This window comes from Ixodes scapularis, unplaced genomic scaffold, assembly GCF_016920785.2.
Source record: "Ixodes scapularis isolate PalLabHiFi unplaced genomic scaffold, ASM1692078v2 PGA_scaffold11__112_contigs__length_91849675, whole genome shotgun sequence".
Taxonomy (NCBI): Eukaryota; Metazoa; Arthropoda; class Arachnida; order Ixodida; family Ixodidae; genus Ixodes; species Ixodes scapularis.
Genome location: NW_024609837.1, coordinates 70,630,675 through 70,643,640, shown reverse-complemented (window position 1 = coordinate 70,643,640; position 12,966 = coordinate 70,630,675). Strand labels below are relative to the sequence as shown.

At 48.9% G+C, this 12,966-nt stretch overlaps 1 protein-coding gene and 1 non-coding gene across 2 annotated transcripts in view; one reads left to right on the top strand and one right to left on the bottom strand.

The window, feature by feature from the left end:
• Nucleotides 1-12,966, bottom strand: part of LOC8030189 (chromosome-associated kinesin KIF4) — a 71,043-nt gene that overhangs the window by 48,772 nt on the left and 9,305 nt on the right. The window contains exons 3-5 of the mRNA XM_029994636.2: nucleotides 11,068-11,258; nucleotides 9,945-10,022; nucleotides 5,313-5,571 (exon numbers count right to left, since the gene is read on the bottom strand). Coding sequence (XP_029850496.2) covers nucleotides 5,313-5,571; nucleotides 9,945-10,022; nucleotides 11,068-11,258 — 528 coding nt within the window. The remainder of the gene's footprint in view (nucleotides 1-5,312; nucleotides 5,572-9,944; nucleotides 10,023-11,067; nucleotides 11,259-12,966) is intronic.
• Nucleotides 3,885-3,963, top strand: Trnag-ucc. Its single transcript is given in 2 exon segments — nucleotides 3,885-3,921; nucleotides 3,928-3,963. It is a non-coding gene; the product is annotated as a tRNA-Gly (tRNA).

Sequence of the window (12,966 nt, the reverse complement as noted above, 5' to 3'; positions counted from 1 at the left end):
TTTCTGCAGAGTGTGCATTTTGCGCAGTGAGGGTTTGCTGTATCTGGCGCAACCCAAAGCTTATAGTCGTCGTTGCTGAGCCAAGCGCTTTGGAGCTTACATTTCCCGGGCATTATTCTATGCCATCTGAATGCACGAATCACTGGGTCACTACACGCACCATAAGCGACATGTGGGAACAAACAGCAAACAAAGCATCCAGAGTAGGCACAGACCAGATATAAACAAAGCACAATGTGGCCAACAGACAATTCTCGGCCTATGGGGCTGTGGCTTTTTTAGTGGGTTGCCAATAAATCCAGCTAAAGACGAAGGCAAAAGAAAGAATTAAATACTACTAAATTTAACTCTTGATTCATATAACTGCATTTCCAATGCAAATAAGCACGCTGGCGCAACATGCCTTTTTTACGAAGAGGTCGAGACTCTCCAGGCTCTCCAGCCTCATTGTGGCCACTTATGGCTTTTAGCCAACCCTGAAGTCGAAGCAAGCCAGATGAAAGAAAACAAAAAAGCGCAACGGCCGCGAGTTTTTCTTTTTTTTTTTTTTTGTGCAGGAAGTTTGATTGGTTTGACTTCGCGATCCCGGTGTCGCGGAAAGCAAGCAACGAAGTTTCCCGGGACCACACTCAACCGCTATAAAACGCGGGTCGCACAACCGAGCCCCGCGAAACGCTAAGAATTCAAGGGTTTTCAAGGACGGCAAAGATATTCCAGCACTTTCAAGGCCTTGAAAAAGCAACTTTCAAATTTAAGGGTTTTCAAGGGTTTCAAGGACCTGTGCGCACCCTGCAGTAGCTACATGATTGCGGCTTTTCCAGCACAATGTACACAACTAATATCTTAAGATTTTTTTTAGAAGAGTCGACCGAAAATTCCTAGCTAGCTTTGTTTCCTCTTTGCGTGTGCCGCTTAATGCGCTGAATTGCCTTCTTACATTCAAAGATGGTTGGCAGAGCGTCGGGTTCAGTCGAGCCTTCTTGAGACCCAAACTCATACATACATTGTTTTCATACTGTTGCAGCCAAAGGCGGCAACTCTGGCCAGAGCCGCCAGCCTTCTTCCGGTTTAACGGGAACGGTCGTCGACCGACGCCATCATGCTGACCAGGGTCGGACTCGGACTTTTGTAATCTGTACCCTATCAATGTATTCACGTCTTTCGTCTCTCCTATAAAGAACCCAAGTTACAAAGCATTGTTTTTCTGGATGCGCTAACTATGGCGACGAGGCTTGATAAGGAGAGGACAAACGAAAGCGCTTGAGCTCATTTTTTAGGTAACGAAGTTCAGGGATTACCTTCTCTGCAGGAGCTTCACCCTAAAGACAGACCACCAACCCTTGGTGGGGTTGTTCAAAGAAAGCAAATAGATTCCAAGCATGGCTGCGGCACGCATCTAGAGGTGGGCACTAATGCTTGGAGCGTGCAAGTATGTGATTAAGTACAAGCCTCGGTCAAAAAAACTTGAGCGCAGACGCCCTCAGTCGTCTGCCGGTGGCAACTGCACCAGAAGGAGCAGAAACCGAAGAGGCCCAAGATATGGGGGTCTTCACAGTGGACATGTTGGACACCGGCCTAGTGTCCACATGACAGCTAAAGACCTCACAGGGAAGGACCCAACCATGCAGAGCCTATGAGACAGAATCAGCAAGGGTTGGCCAAGAAGGCTTTTTGGACATTCGCCTTAAGCCATACTGGCATTATCGGAATGCACTCACGCTGGAAGGGGCCCTCATCTGCATGGGTGGAAGAGTGGTGATTCCGAAATATGCACGGAGGGCATTTCTATTGGAGTTTCATGATGCTCACATGGGGATTGATGCAACTAAAGCACTGGCACGCACGCTGGTGTGGTGGCCAGGCATCGACCGTGAGGTGGAAGAGTTGCCTCACTGGTGCACGGTGTGCCAACAGGCGGCTCCCATACCACCGAGTAGGAAGCCACTGGCATGGCCAGCAACAAAACAGCCGTGGACAAGAGTTCACGTGGATTATGCCGGACCAGTAGAGGGAAAGATGATCCTGGTGGTGGTCAACAGTTTTTCTGGCTGGATAGAGGCATCACCAACGACAACAGCAACATTGGCAACGACAGTGGAACTAACCACCCTTGCTCGATTTGGCCTGCTCACATGTTTGGTGTCGGACAATGGTACTCCATTCACAGGAGCCGAATTCCAGGACTTTGTCAAGAAAAATGGAATACGTCCTATACGTACCGCACTGCTCAGTGAAAGAATGACTAAAGAAGGTGTCTGGTGCGTCTCTCACAACTCGCTTGGCGAGATGGCTCCACATGCACCGTAGAACGCCATCGGGTGGTCGTCCCAAGTCTCCAGCAGAAATGCTTCTGGCCTGTCAGCCGTAAGTTTGTCTGTACTTGCTGACAGCCCGGGCAGAGAGTCACAAACCGGCAGGGCCATCCAACCAGTCGCGTACATGGAGCCGAGGTCAGGCCGTTTTTGCAAGGAACTTTGGTAATGGACCTCGCTGGCTGAGTGGAACAATAACGCAAGAACTGGGAAACCGCATGGTGCTGGTGCAGACACCTGGCAGTATGATCCGCAGACATCATGACCAGCTACGCCTGAGGCACGAGGTCAACACTCCCGACCCTCTGAATCAACCCAGTGAGCTGAATGAGGATTTCATGTTAGAATGGGGCCAATCCTCAGCGGTTCCAACACCTTGGAGCCAAGCAAGGAACAGTGTCCAGTGCGAGAACGCCGACCACCTGTTCGGCTGGACCTGTAGTTCCACCATTCCACCAAGTGTGGGGGAAGTGTTGCGGCCGGAAGCGGCAACCCTGGCCAGAGTTGCCAGCCTTTTTCCGGTCCAACGGGAACGGTCATCGACCGACGCCATCATGCCGACCAGGGTCGAACTCTGACTTTTGTAATCTGTACCCTATCAATGTATTCACGTCTTTCGTCCCTCCTATAAAGAACCCAAGTTACAAAGCGTTGTTTTTCCTGACGCGCTAACACATACATGCCATCCTGAACACGTTCCGAACAAAACAACGGCATACTAGCTCAAACTCATCTGTTTGCAAAGCGTGAACTCATTCCCTTAAAATCTTGATGTCAGAGTGAAAGGGCGGTAAGCGGGAAGAACAACTACAACGAGCACTGCTCGTGCAAGCCAATGGCTACACATAAGTACGGCATCGTACAGCAGTGCGAGTCAGTTGTTTCGGTGCCACGAGAATTCCGCAAACTCGTAAACAAACAAGAGAACGATCAACACGTCGGATGACCGGTCAACGGATAAAAGCAAGCCCTATGCAGCAACAGAATGACCACGGCGAGGGGGGATCGGTGGCAGAGTCGGCTAGCGCACACCAGCTCCGAGCACGGGGAGCAAAAGCTTGTATTGTAGAACCCAGAGATCCTGGGTCCAGTCCCAACCCTGCCCGTTTCGATCTGAACGAGCATCGTCCCCAGGCTAGCGGTTGTACTGCACTGGCCAAATTTCACATCGACAGCTAGGAGACTAGTCGCCCGTTGAGGCAGACCAAGTTTTACGCTGTATGAACATACACACAACCCAATTTTTTTCCTTTCTAAACGACGGCGACTCTAAAAAGGAGAGAGCGGCCAGGTGCGGCGGGGTCCCCCAGCCGGTCCTCTCGCGACGTCAGCTGATGGGCTTCCTCCCTCTCTCCCCTTTCTCTCTGCTTCGGAGGGGCGTGGCTCCAGCGCTACTTTGAAGAAGCTTTTCCCCAATAATCACCGCACAAAATGACCAAACGAATACAATATTTGTTGATGATGGTGAATTGCAATTGGTGTTAGACTGGTGAATTAAATTGCAAGCTTCACCCTTGTTGGTGTTAGACTGGTGGCAGCTGATAAAACCCGTTTGCTCTACTGACGTCTAACCCCTGGTTAGCTCAGTTGGTAGAGCGCTCCACTTCCACTTGTAATGGAGAGGTCCTGGGTTCGATACCCGGACCAGGCGGATTTTTTCGGTCGCTCACCAGTCACTTAGCTGTGTTTGGAGATTTGTGTTTGTCCTTTGTCCCTCTTGTTCCCCTTCTCCAGGGATTATTTTCATCATTCTTGTCCAGCTCGCTTGCCCCTTTGCATTTAATTGCATTATAATTACAATATTTGTGATGGCTGACGTCTAATTAAATAGGCTCGGGTGTTTTAGAGCGCAGCTCTTAGGGGCCCGTTTCCAGCCTGAGCGGCGTCGGCGTAGCCGGGGGGGGGGGTCACGTGACCTCAAGGACGATGCTTAGAGGACAAAGTCTAGGGCGACCTCAGGGACGATGTTTAGGACGACCTCAAGGTGAATGCCTAGGACAACATCTAGGATGACCTCTAGGACGACCTCAAGGATGACTTTTAGTACAACTTTGAGGACAACCTCTCAGACAACATCAAGAACGATCTCAAGGACGACTTCAAGGATGACATCTAGGAAGACGCCTAGAGAAATTCAGCCTTTCCACTCTGATGAAAACCAGAGTGGAAAGGCTGGAAAGGTTGCCGCCATCTATGAGCGAGGCCGGCAAACCGGTTGTCTGGTGGCCGCCGTCGCTCATAGATGACGGTAGCTGTCCAGAGTTTTGTGTCAACATTTCTTTGCGGGGAACACGATCCTGGGGAAACTAGCCCTTAACTGCTCCGCTGTAAAAAAAAAAGAAACTTTGGAGACGACTTATGGGCTTCTAGCGTTCCTGCCAAGCATGCAAGGTCGTACAGTACCAACGCTTTTCAGGGTCAAATGCTCGCGCTATCAATCAGGCCTCACTACACTTAGAGTCAAACGGAGTATAGTCTTAGCCTAGTGTTGCTCAACTAACGGCTGAGCTAACCCACCAGCTGCACCTTTCATATCAGTTTTAGCAAAGCATGAGGCTTCGCTTTAACATACTATTTCGGCTGCGATCGCATTGCGCGCCAATAAAGCGATACTATGGTGCCGGGAAAAAGCCGGCGTGTTTAGTGCATCCAAAAAAGAGATCCCTCGATTTCCACTCAGTGCAGAGCGCAAGTTCGGCTGCTTCTTTTGCTGGGGTTGTGGTGATGCCAGGATGCCAAGCTCCGATTGGCTCTGACAGAAGGATAGTGGATAGACTTCAAAGCAAGCTGCCTAGAGGTCTATCTACCATCTTTCCAATTGGAGTAAATCTGAGCTCTGTGTTCAGACGTCATCACAACACCCAAAAAGAGGCAGACGAATTTGCGCTCCGCATAGTGTCCTCTCGCAAGCGGCTACAATGCACTGGAGTAGTTGTACACAAATCTGTGGACTAGCTTTTAGACCACGTTTCAGAGGGTGCCCTAGAGCAGTGCACTCACCCTCGCGAAAGCGCTCGCCGACGGCCTTGGTCTTGTTGGCCCGCTCCGAGCCGGCAAGGTCCACAAGATGGAACTTCGACGCGGTGACGTCGTTGCCGCCACGTTCCTTCAGCTCCACTGCGAGCGTGTAGATGGCATGGGAACGCGACGAGCGGGCGTTCATCTCGGTGGAGCCCGTGCTCCGCGATGCGGAGCCAACCTCCAGCTGGTGAAGGGCCTCTTCTGCGGAGGCCACCCTCCGCTCCGTCAGGTTCGGGATCTGGAGATTTGAGAAAGAGTGCCACTCTTAAGTTCCGCTCCAGCTTCTTGACCGACCATTGCGCAAGAGTTCCACGGCTCCCGACGCAGGGCACAACACCTTCTAGAGAAGTCTATGACAGAAATTGTATGCCTGCTGAAAGTTTTCTAGCGTGAGCTACACTGGCCGAGGTTGAGCAGTTTTGCATGGCTCCCAAAGAGCCGTGCTGCGCATGCGCGAGGAGCAGCGACGTCCCACAGCACACAGCTGGAGCGCCGAGGCCGCCGCGCGTGTTTCACCGGTTTGCGCATTTCAGAGGAGTAACGTCATAGCCGCGGCAGATGCACTGGCGCCGCCGTGTGCCCAGCTGTGCGCCTCTGTTGTGCAGTAGCCAAGTCTGACGCTGCACCGGAGCCACTTGATAGCGCCTCATTTTGTACGCATAAGCTCACGCTACGTATATCCTGGCATAGCCGAGCTAAGCCACCGCAATTTTTCGCGATGCTTCGCAAGAGGGAGGAAATGACCGAAGAGGGCATCTCTGATCAGACTCAGCTGCCCGTGTAGGCTCGGCGTATTTGTAGTGCCAACGAGACTCGTTCCGCTACGACGAAAGGCAGAGCGAGAGAACGAGGTATGCCTCAATTTACCGAGGAATCTCTTCAATATGTTTTTCGCGGAGACCGGAAAATTGAATGTATCATACAGATACCGTATTATCCGAAATTGACCCCAAAGGGCATAGAACATGTACACATGGTGAAAAACGTGCTCCAATCCCACAGGCAGTGGAATACCGCTGGTAGTGTACTGCCTCCTGAATCAACCCACATTTTTATTAATCCGAGGTTGCTTTTGTGTTGTGTGTGCTTTTTTTTAATTAGGTGTAGAAGTTGCAGTGGTTGGCCACAGTGGTCACGGCCAAAAGCCATTTGACTACCTCGGTTGTTGCCTGACCGCAAGTCGCGCATCGGCTGGTTGCAACTTAACCCGTGACTACCGCTACCGTGCAGCAGGCAGCTCGTGGCCTACTGCAATGTGATTTGTGCTGGCAGACTAGAATATAAAGACGCATTTTTGAATACCCATCAAACCCAGTGCAGCTGTCGTATTATCCAATTTCGAGCAAAAATTATTGCAATTTCTGTATCACAATACATTGTATCTATGGGACATTCGACGGGAATGAAAAACATTATGCGAGACTGTACGAACGAGATTCCACTGCAACTGGCGGACTATGTCCTTCATAAAAACAAAAACTTAATGCGATGCAGTTTTTTTTTTTTTGTTCCTTTGTATTTTTAACATTTACACCACCTCTGCTGGGTCTTCCTACTTTCCCTTGAGTGCTGTAGTAGCATTAAATAAAATACATCCAGCTGTTACTTCAATCATTCAATTAGGTAGTGAAAAAGTCCCCAGCATTCACTACGAGATCCATACAAAGGAAACTAATAATAATAATAATATCTATTTCCACTTGCGAACAGGTTAAAACCAGTTCACAAGTGCGCCTGCCAGCCCGCCACGCAGGGAATTAAAGAAAAAAAATTAAGGAGAGATTATGACAATATGTACACATACATGCACGCTCGCACCATGTGCAGACGCACACAAACAAAATGTAAATGGGATTTAAGTTCCTGAGTTCCATTGTCATGACTGTGATTGCAGTCATGATTCAAGCGCAGTCATTATTCTATTCTATTCCTTGCCCCATGGGTCACTTCCAGGTGGCGTCGCCTGGAAGTGAGCCATGGGGCGAAAGTGCATGGCCTGCTCTGAGTAGGCCACGCACCCTCACCCCATGGCGAGCTTCCAGGCAAAGCTGCCTGTACCGCGAGTCACGTGCTCCTCCGTTTGCATTTCATTTTGCCTCCCCAATAGTACATACCATGTACAAAGTATGTAAATAATATAGAACAAAGTACATAGCATGTGCATGCACGTACTATGCACAAAGTATACAGTCAAATGCCTTTAAACAATCTAAGCAGGACTGGTGAAACATTTTTGTTGTGCAAGTCCTGCGTTACAAGGGTTGAGCGGGAAAAAACGAACGGGTGAATTTGAATCTAAACAACCTTGCCGCACCGGCCTGAGCAAAACAGGGGCCTTTTTTGTGGGTTTCTGTCGGTATAGCTAGACCTTGGCACCACGGAAGTTACAGCTCGATCAGAAGACGCTCGCCAAACGAAAGAAATCGGATCTAGACCCAGATGGAGGAGGGCGGGTACAGTTGGGGATGCAAGATTGCTCAGACTAACTCGAAAGATCTTCGTTAAGGGGACACATGGCCTCGGAATTCAAAATTTTCAAAAAAATGTTTTTCAAAAATGATATGTTTATGCTTATTAACTTCCAAAGAATGGTTTCAGAAACTTTCATTTAAAAACATGCAGGATTTATCTCAGAATAAATTATTTTCAAGATGTCGGCAGCCCCCCCGAGTCAGCAGGGAGCAAGTTTTTTGCGTTTTTAGGGGCAAAGCTCTTTAGGGTCTAGCCTTGTCCGTCCGGCGTCCGTGCACACATCGATCTTGCTGGTGCTGGTGCTTGTGAGCTCACGTGCTTGTGTAGGGCAGAAAGAAGAAATGTTTGCGCAGACGACAGGATTCGAACCTGTGCGGGGAGACCCCAATGGATTTCTCGTCCATCGCCTTAACCACTCGGCCACGACTGCGGGACGAGTAGGGGGCTCTGAAATGTGGTAGTAACTCAAGAGCTGGGGATGTCATGGATGAAACGTTGCAGGTAGCCGCTCAACGTCTATACAGGAGAGGGCGCTGCGGTCAAATGCGTATATAATCGCATTAAACTTTGCATGCATTGGCTCAACATTTATAGACGAGAGGGCGCTGCGGTCAAATGCTCAAATGCTCAAATGCCTATATAACCACGTTCCATACCACACATTCTTTTTCTGACATGGATGAAAACGAACAAAAGGCTCAGCATGCTGTGGCTCAGCGTCTACGCAAACAACCACCACCAGAGGTTCGCCCTAATCAACATCATTCACCACGAGGAGATGCGGCCATTTTTTTATTTAGCGCTGTTTCATACTCGTTTAACTTAGCCTTTACTCTAGATTTAGCCCATAGAAGCTTTCAAAGTTTACAAGTGTCAATGGCCAGGAGGACCCAATATATCCAAGCAGAAAAAATTCTGAAAATTTGGTATGAGCAATCTTATTGGTCGGGACCTGAAACAGGGTTTGCGATTGGTCCTTCCTGGTGACGTGATATTGTGTCATCTTCAGTAACGCCCCTTTACAGTATCTTCCCCTTCAGATCCTATTCCTGCTTTGCTGCTCTTCCTCAGTGTGATTTGCCTCTTAGTTCTTGCCAGTTTATCTGTCAGGGAATGCCTGCTACAAAAGTTGGCGTGCCTACAAACGAAACAAACTGGTAGCTATTGCCAGGAGAAGAGGGAAGTCTCAAAGAGGAAGGTGCTAACAATCCGCCAGGTGAATTTTGCCTTCCTCGGACTCGCAGAAAGAAAGCAACCTAAAGTTGAAACTTCAGATGCATTCTTCTCAGTTTCACTTTTTGGCAGGAAATGTGGTATGAAGAAATGTATCATTGGACATTTTGAAAGTGTAAAGATTTCATTCTGTGGTGTCCTTGACTGAAATTTCCCAAAGAAAAAGTTAAGGTACTCATTGAAAAAGCTAAATTCTTCATGACAAAAGCTGAATATTTTAAAACTCAGAAATTTGTTGAAATCATTTGCTCTTTTTGGGTGTTATTGTTTTTCTCTAGAATTGCATTTTCTACAATTAATTTTTACCTTAACTTGCACTATGGGTATTCTACTTCACATTAAACCAAACATTTTGTGGATTGCAATTATTATTTTTCTTAAATATATTTCCTAATAAAGTAACTTTTTTCTGAAGCTTGTTAAGCGTAGTATGCTGTAAAATTGGCCTATAAGGCTGAAATCAATTCACCATGAAAGTTTGAATCAATTCGAGACAATGGTTCAAAAGTTGACCCTTCCAGGCCACGTCCCCCCTTAGAGGCCGACGAGCAGGCTGAAAGGAAACTCCCTCAATTTCACCCTTACATTAGAGAAAAAGGGAGATGCCCCCCCCCCTTTTTCTACGGGGAATAGCGGAGAGACCCGCTTTAATGGGGAACGGAGGTGAGAAGAGTGCAAGAGAAAACTGAGACGGAAACTGGTTTTTTGCCCGGCAGAAGACCATTCTGTACCTTAATTTTTAACTCTTCATTGCAGATCGGTGCGCTTGCAGTTCCCAATAGTAGTTGCAATACTCTAAGCGCAGCTTTTGAAGTAGTAGCTCTATGCTGCGCAAGCCACATTTTTTTAGCAGTTTCGAGATCGGCAAACTGTGTTCAAGAACCCGAGGAAGCTACTTTGCCTTACCTTGATTGTTCCATTGTCCTCGCGGATGGAGAGGGGATCCTGGCTTCTGAGGAGGTCGAGGATGTCCTCCTTGTAGATCTGCATATAAAAGGGAAGACGCAGGCTCGATCGAATGCCAGCGCAGAGCCACCACTTCGCCGGTATAAGACGCTTTCTGTAGTTGCCACGGAAAAGACGAATTCCTAGGACGTGCAAGTTCCACAGAAACGGTGAAGCGGGAGATTTAACGAGGTCCTTCTGCTACGCTATTAGACCTATCCCACCAGGTGATCGGCTGTCTAATAGCAGTACCCGAAACTCGCCGACAAAACCTGTCGCTCAACGGTTCTTTAGCCAAGCACCGGTCGAATTAGTGGCGAAATAAATTATGGCCATTGCAAAGAGCGGCGTCCTCATGGGGATTGCTTCTGTCGTTCGACCAGAAGTTTGCGAGACTTAACAGAACAGCGCCACCTTGGGGCATTACGAAAAGGAGCTATAGTAGAATATTTATGGCAGGGGTCAAACTGATCTAGAGGAGCTCCTCCCAATCTTGGCATTGATGCTGTAAAGCAATAAAAGAGCCTACAAGCCTTGTAAGGATAAACACATATACTAAGGAACATTTGCCACACAGTTATGCATCGATGAATGGCTCAGATTTGAGTTAAGGGCAGTGACTGAAAAGAAAATCGAGAAGCTCGAGAGATGCCTTCTGTACTCTGGGCGCTCGAAGCTGGTCAACGTTAACCGCGGCGAAAGGTTAACCACTTTTTCCCTACGAGGGGAATTTTAGGACGCATGACTGCAAGAGCGGGGATGGCGACACATTAAATGGTGAGCGCAGCTCGCTATCTAATGTGTTGTCGTAATTTATAAATTCTATACATTCATAATTTCTGCACGCAGGAATACCCCTTCAACACCCATTTAAGCCGCAGTCCCACCGCTCATACTTTCCGTACAAAAGGCACGGTGTTTGCAGCAAACACAAAGAAACCGTCTGCAAACTGACAAGCGACGGGACCGTTCTAATGAGGAAGAGACTCCTCGGACGGTGATCGCAGACAGTGTTGTGCGAAACATTGGCAGCACGACTGCAGCCTAAACGTTTCCAGGGGCTCGCGTAAGGGAGCGCACCTACCTCCAGGAAGGAGACCTTGACCTCCACGTCCTTGCTGGCCCGACATTCGCTGACGGCAGCAAAAATGTCCTGGACAGCACGCGGTATGATGCCGGTGTCCTCCGCGATGCCTCGAGACGCGCAGCTGGTCCCCATAGTGAATGTCTTTCCGGAACCGGTCTGGCCATATGCCAGCACGGTCACGTTGTAGCCTGCGTGCAACAGTGTGTCCGACCTCAGAGGGGCACGCTCCGCCGACTTTAAGGCGGCAGACGTAAACGAGCACGATGCACACGAGGGGCCGGCGCCCAAGGGAGAAGAACAGACACTGAGCTAATTTGCAACACGGTTGCAAGTTGCGTGAAAGAAACATTCACTCGCCGTCAGGCCCCACCGAACTGCCCACGAGGCCGCTTCTTTTTTATTTGTGAACCGCATCCCTCGTTTATGTTCATTAGTACTGGGGAGTCTTCCGAATTGTTGGGATTGCATGCATTTTACCGAGAAGTCAGGGAATTCTGTGCCCATGTCTCCGTTTCATCTAAGTAATATCCCAGGCGAAAATCAGTCTACTTCCAGCTGGATTATGGAAGGAACTGGAAATGAAGCGGTCCAGCTGGACCCAGCTGGATTGTCATTTCCAGTTCCATAATCCAGCTGGAAGTGGACTGATTTTCGCCTGGTTAAGCACCGGTAAATGCAAACTTCTTGGTCAGACACCAATAAAAAAATGCATTTGTCGTGCTTTAGCAAGCGAGCAAATGAAGACACTGTCAGCGATTCAATGCCAGCTCCCTCCTCCAGTTCAATTCTTCTCATTGGCCGACTCAGGGGCGTAGCGTTGCATGGATTGGGGGGAGGGCATTTCATTGATGCTTGTTGCGTTCCGCCATGGATTGGTTGCGTGAGGACGCTCGAGTCTCACGCAATGCCGAAGCATTTGTGTAGGTAGAATGTTAAGGTAACCCTTAACCTGCGATGACACACGAACGGTTGTCTCCAAGGAGAAAGACGTCGATAGGCACGGTTTCATACGTGAAAAAAGTGACAATGACAAGTCGCTACCTATTCCCCGTTTCACCTCATAATGCAGCGCGGTGGACACTACGAACCCTTGAGCCAATCCGGAGCTGTGGAGGAAGCGTGGACCATAAGTTCCCGCCCGTTACCGCACCTCTACTGAAGGTCATGCAACACTCGTGTGGCACTGGCCTGGCTTTGATGCTTCGTAGGATCCTCTGCAGTCGGTCGCAAGGTGAAACTAAGTATAACTGCACATGAACTGAGCGACAAGTTAATATACTATGCTTCACCTTATGATGGACTGTAGACAACGCTACGAGCCACTGAAGCCAGTCCAATGCTGTAGAAATGTTGCGTGACCTTCAGCAGAGGAGCAGCGACACGGAGTGCAGTCGCATGATGTAGTCACAGCACTTGATTGGCTGGGATGGCTTGCAGCGTTTACTTCAGCCCATCGTAAGGACCCACCGGGAGCACATGGCTGCGACGGTGACTGGCGGGGGCGCTGGGCACACTATTCCATTTTGCCTCGAGAAAAGGACTTGCTCGGGGCTCAGGCACAGCGCAACCCGTGCTTATCAGTTTCTTGTTTCGGTTTTGTGACGGGGAGCAGTTCATTGCACCGGCAATCTACTGGCTCTGGAATTTTCTGCATTTTTTTATGTCGAGCAAATTTTGAATTTGTTTATTTACCCGTTGACATTTGTTCAGTTGCCTGTTCCAACATTTTATACTCCAAACTAATAAAAAAAGCAGTGACGACCGCTTGTTTGGAGCCTCCGTAACTCTATCTCCGAGTGTGATGCCAATGAAGCGCACTCTTCCACTAAGCCTAAATAAAAAGCTTAAGCTCTTTCAGGCCAAGACAAGCCCTTAGTGAGTGTCCACCCCTCGAAG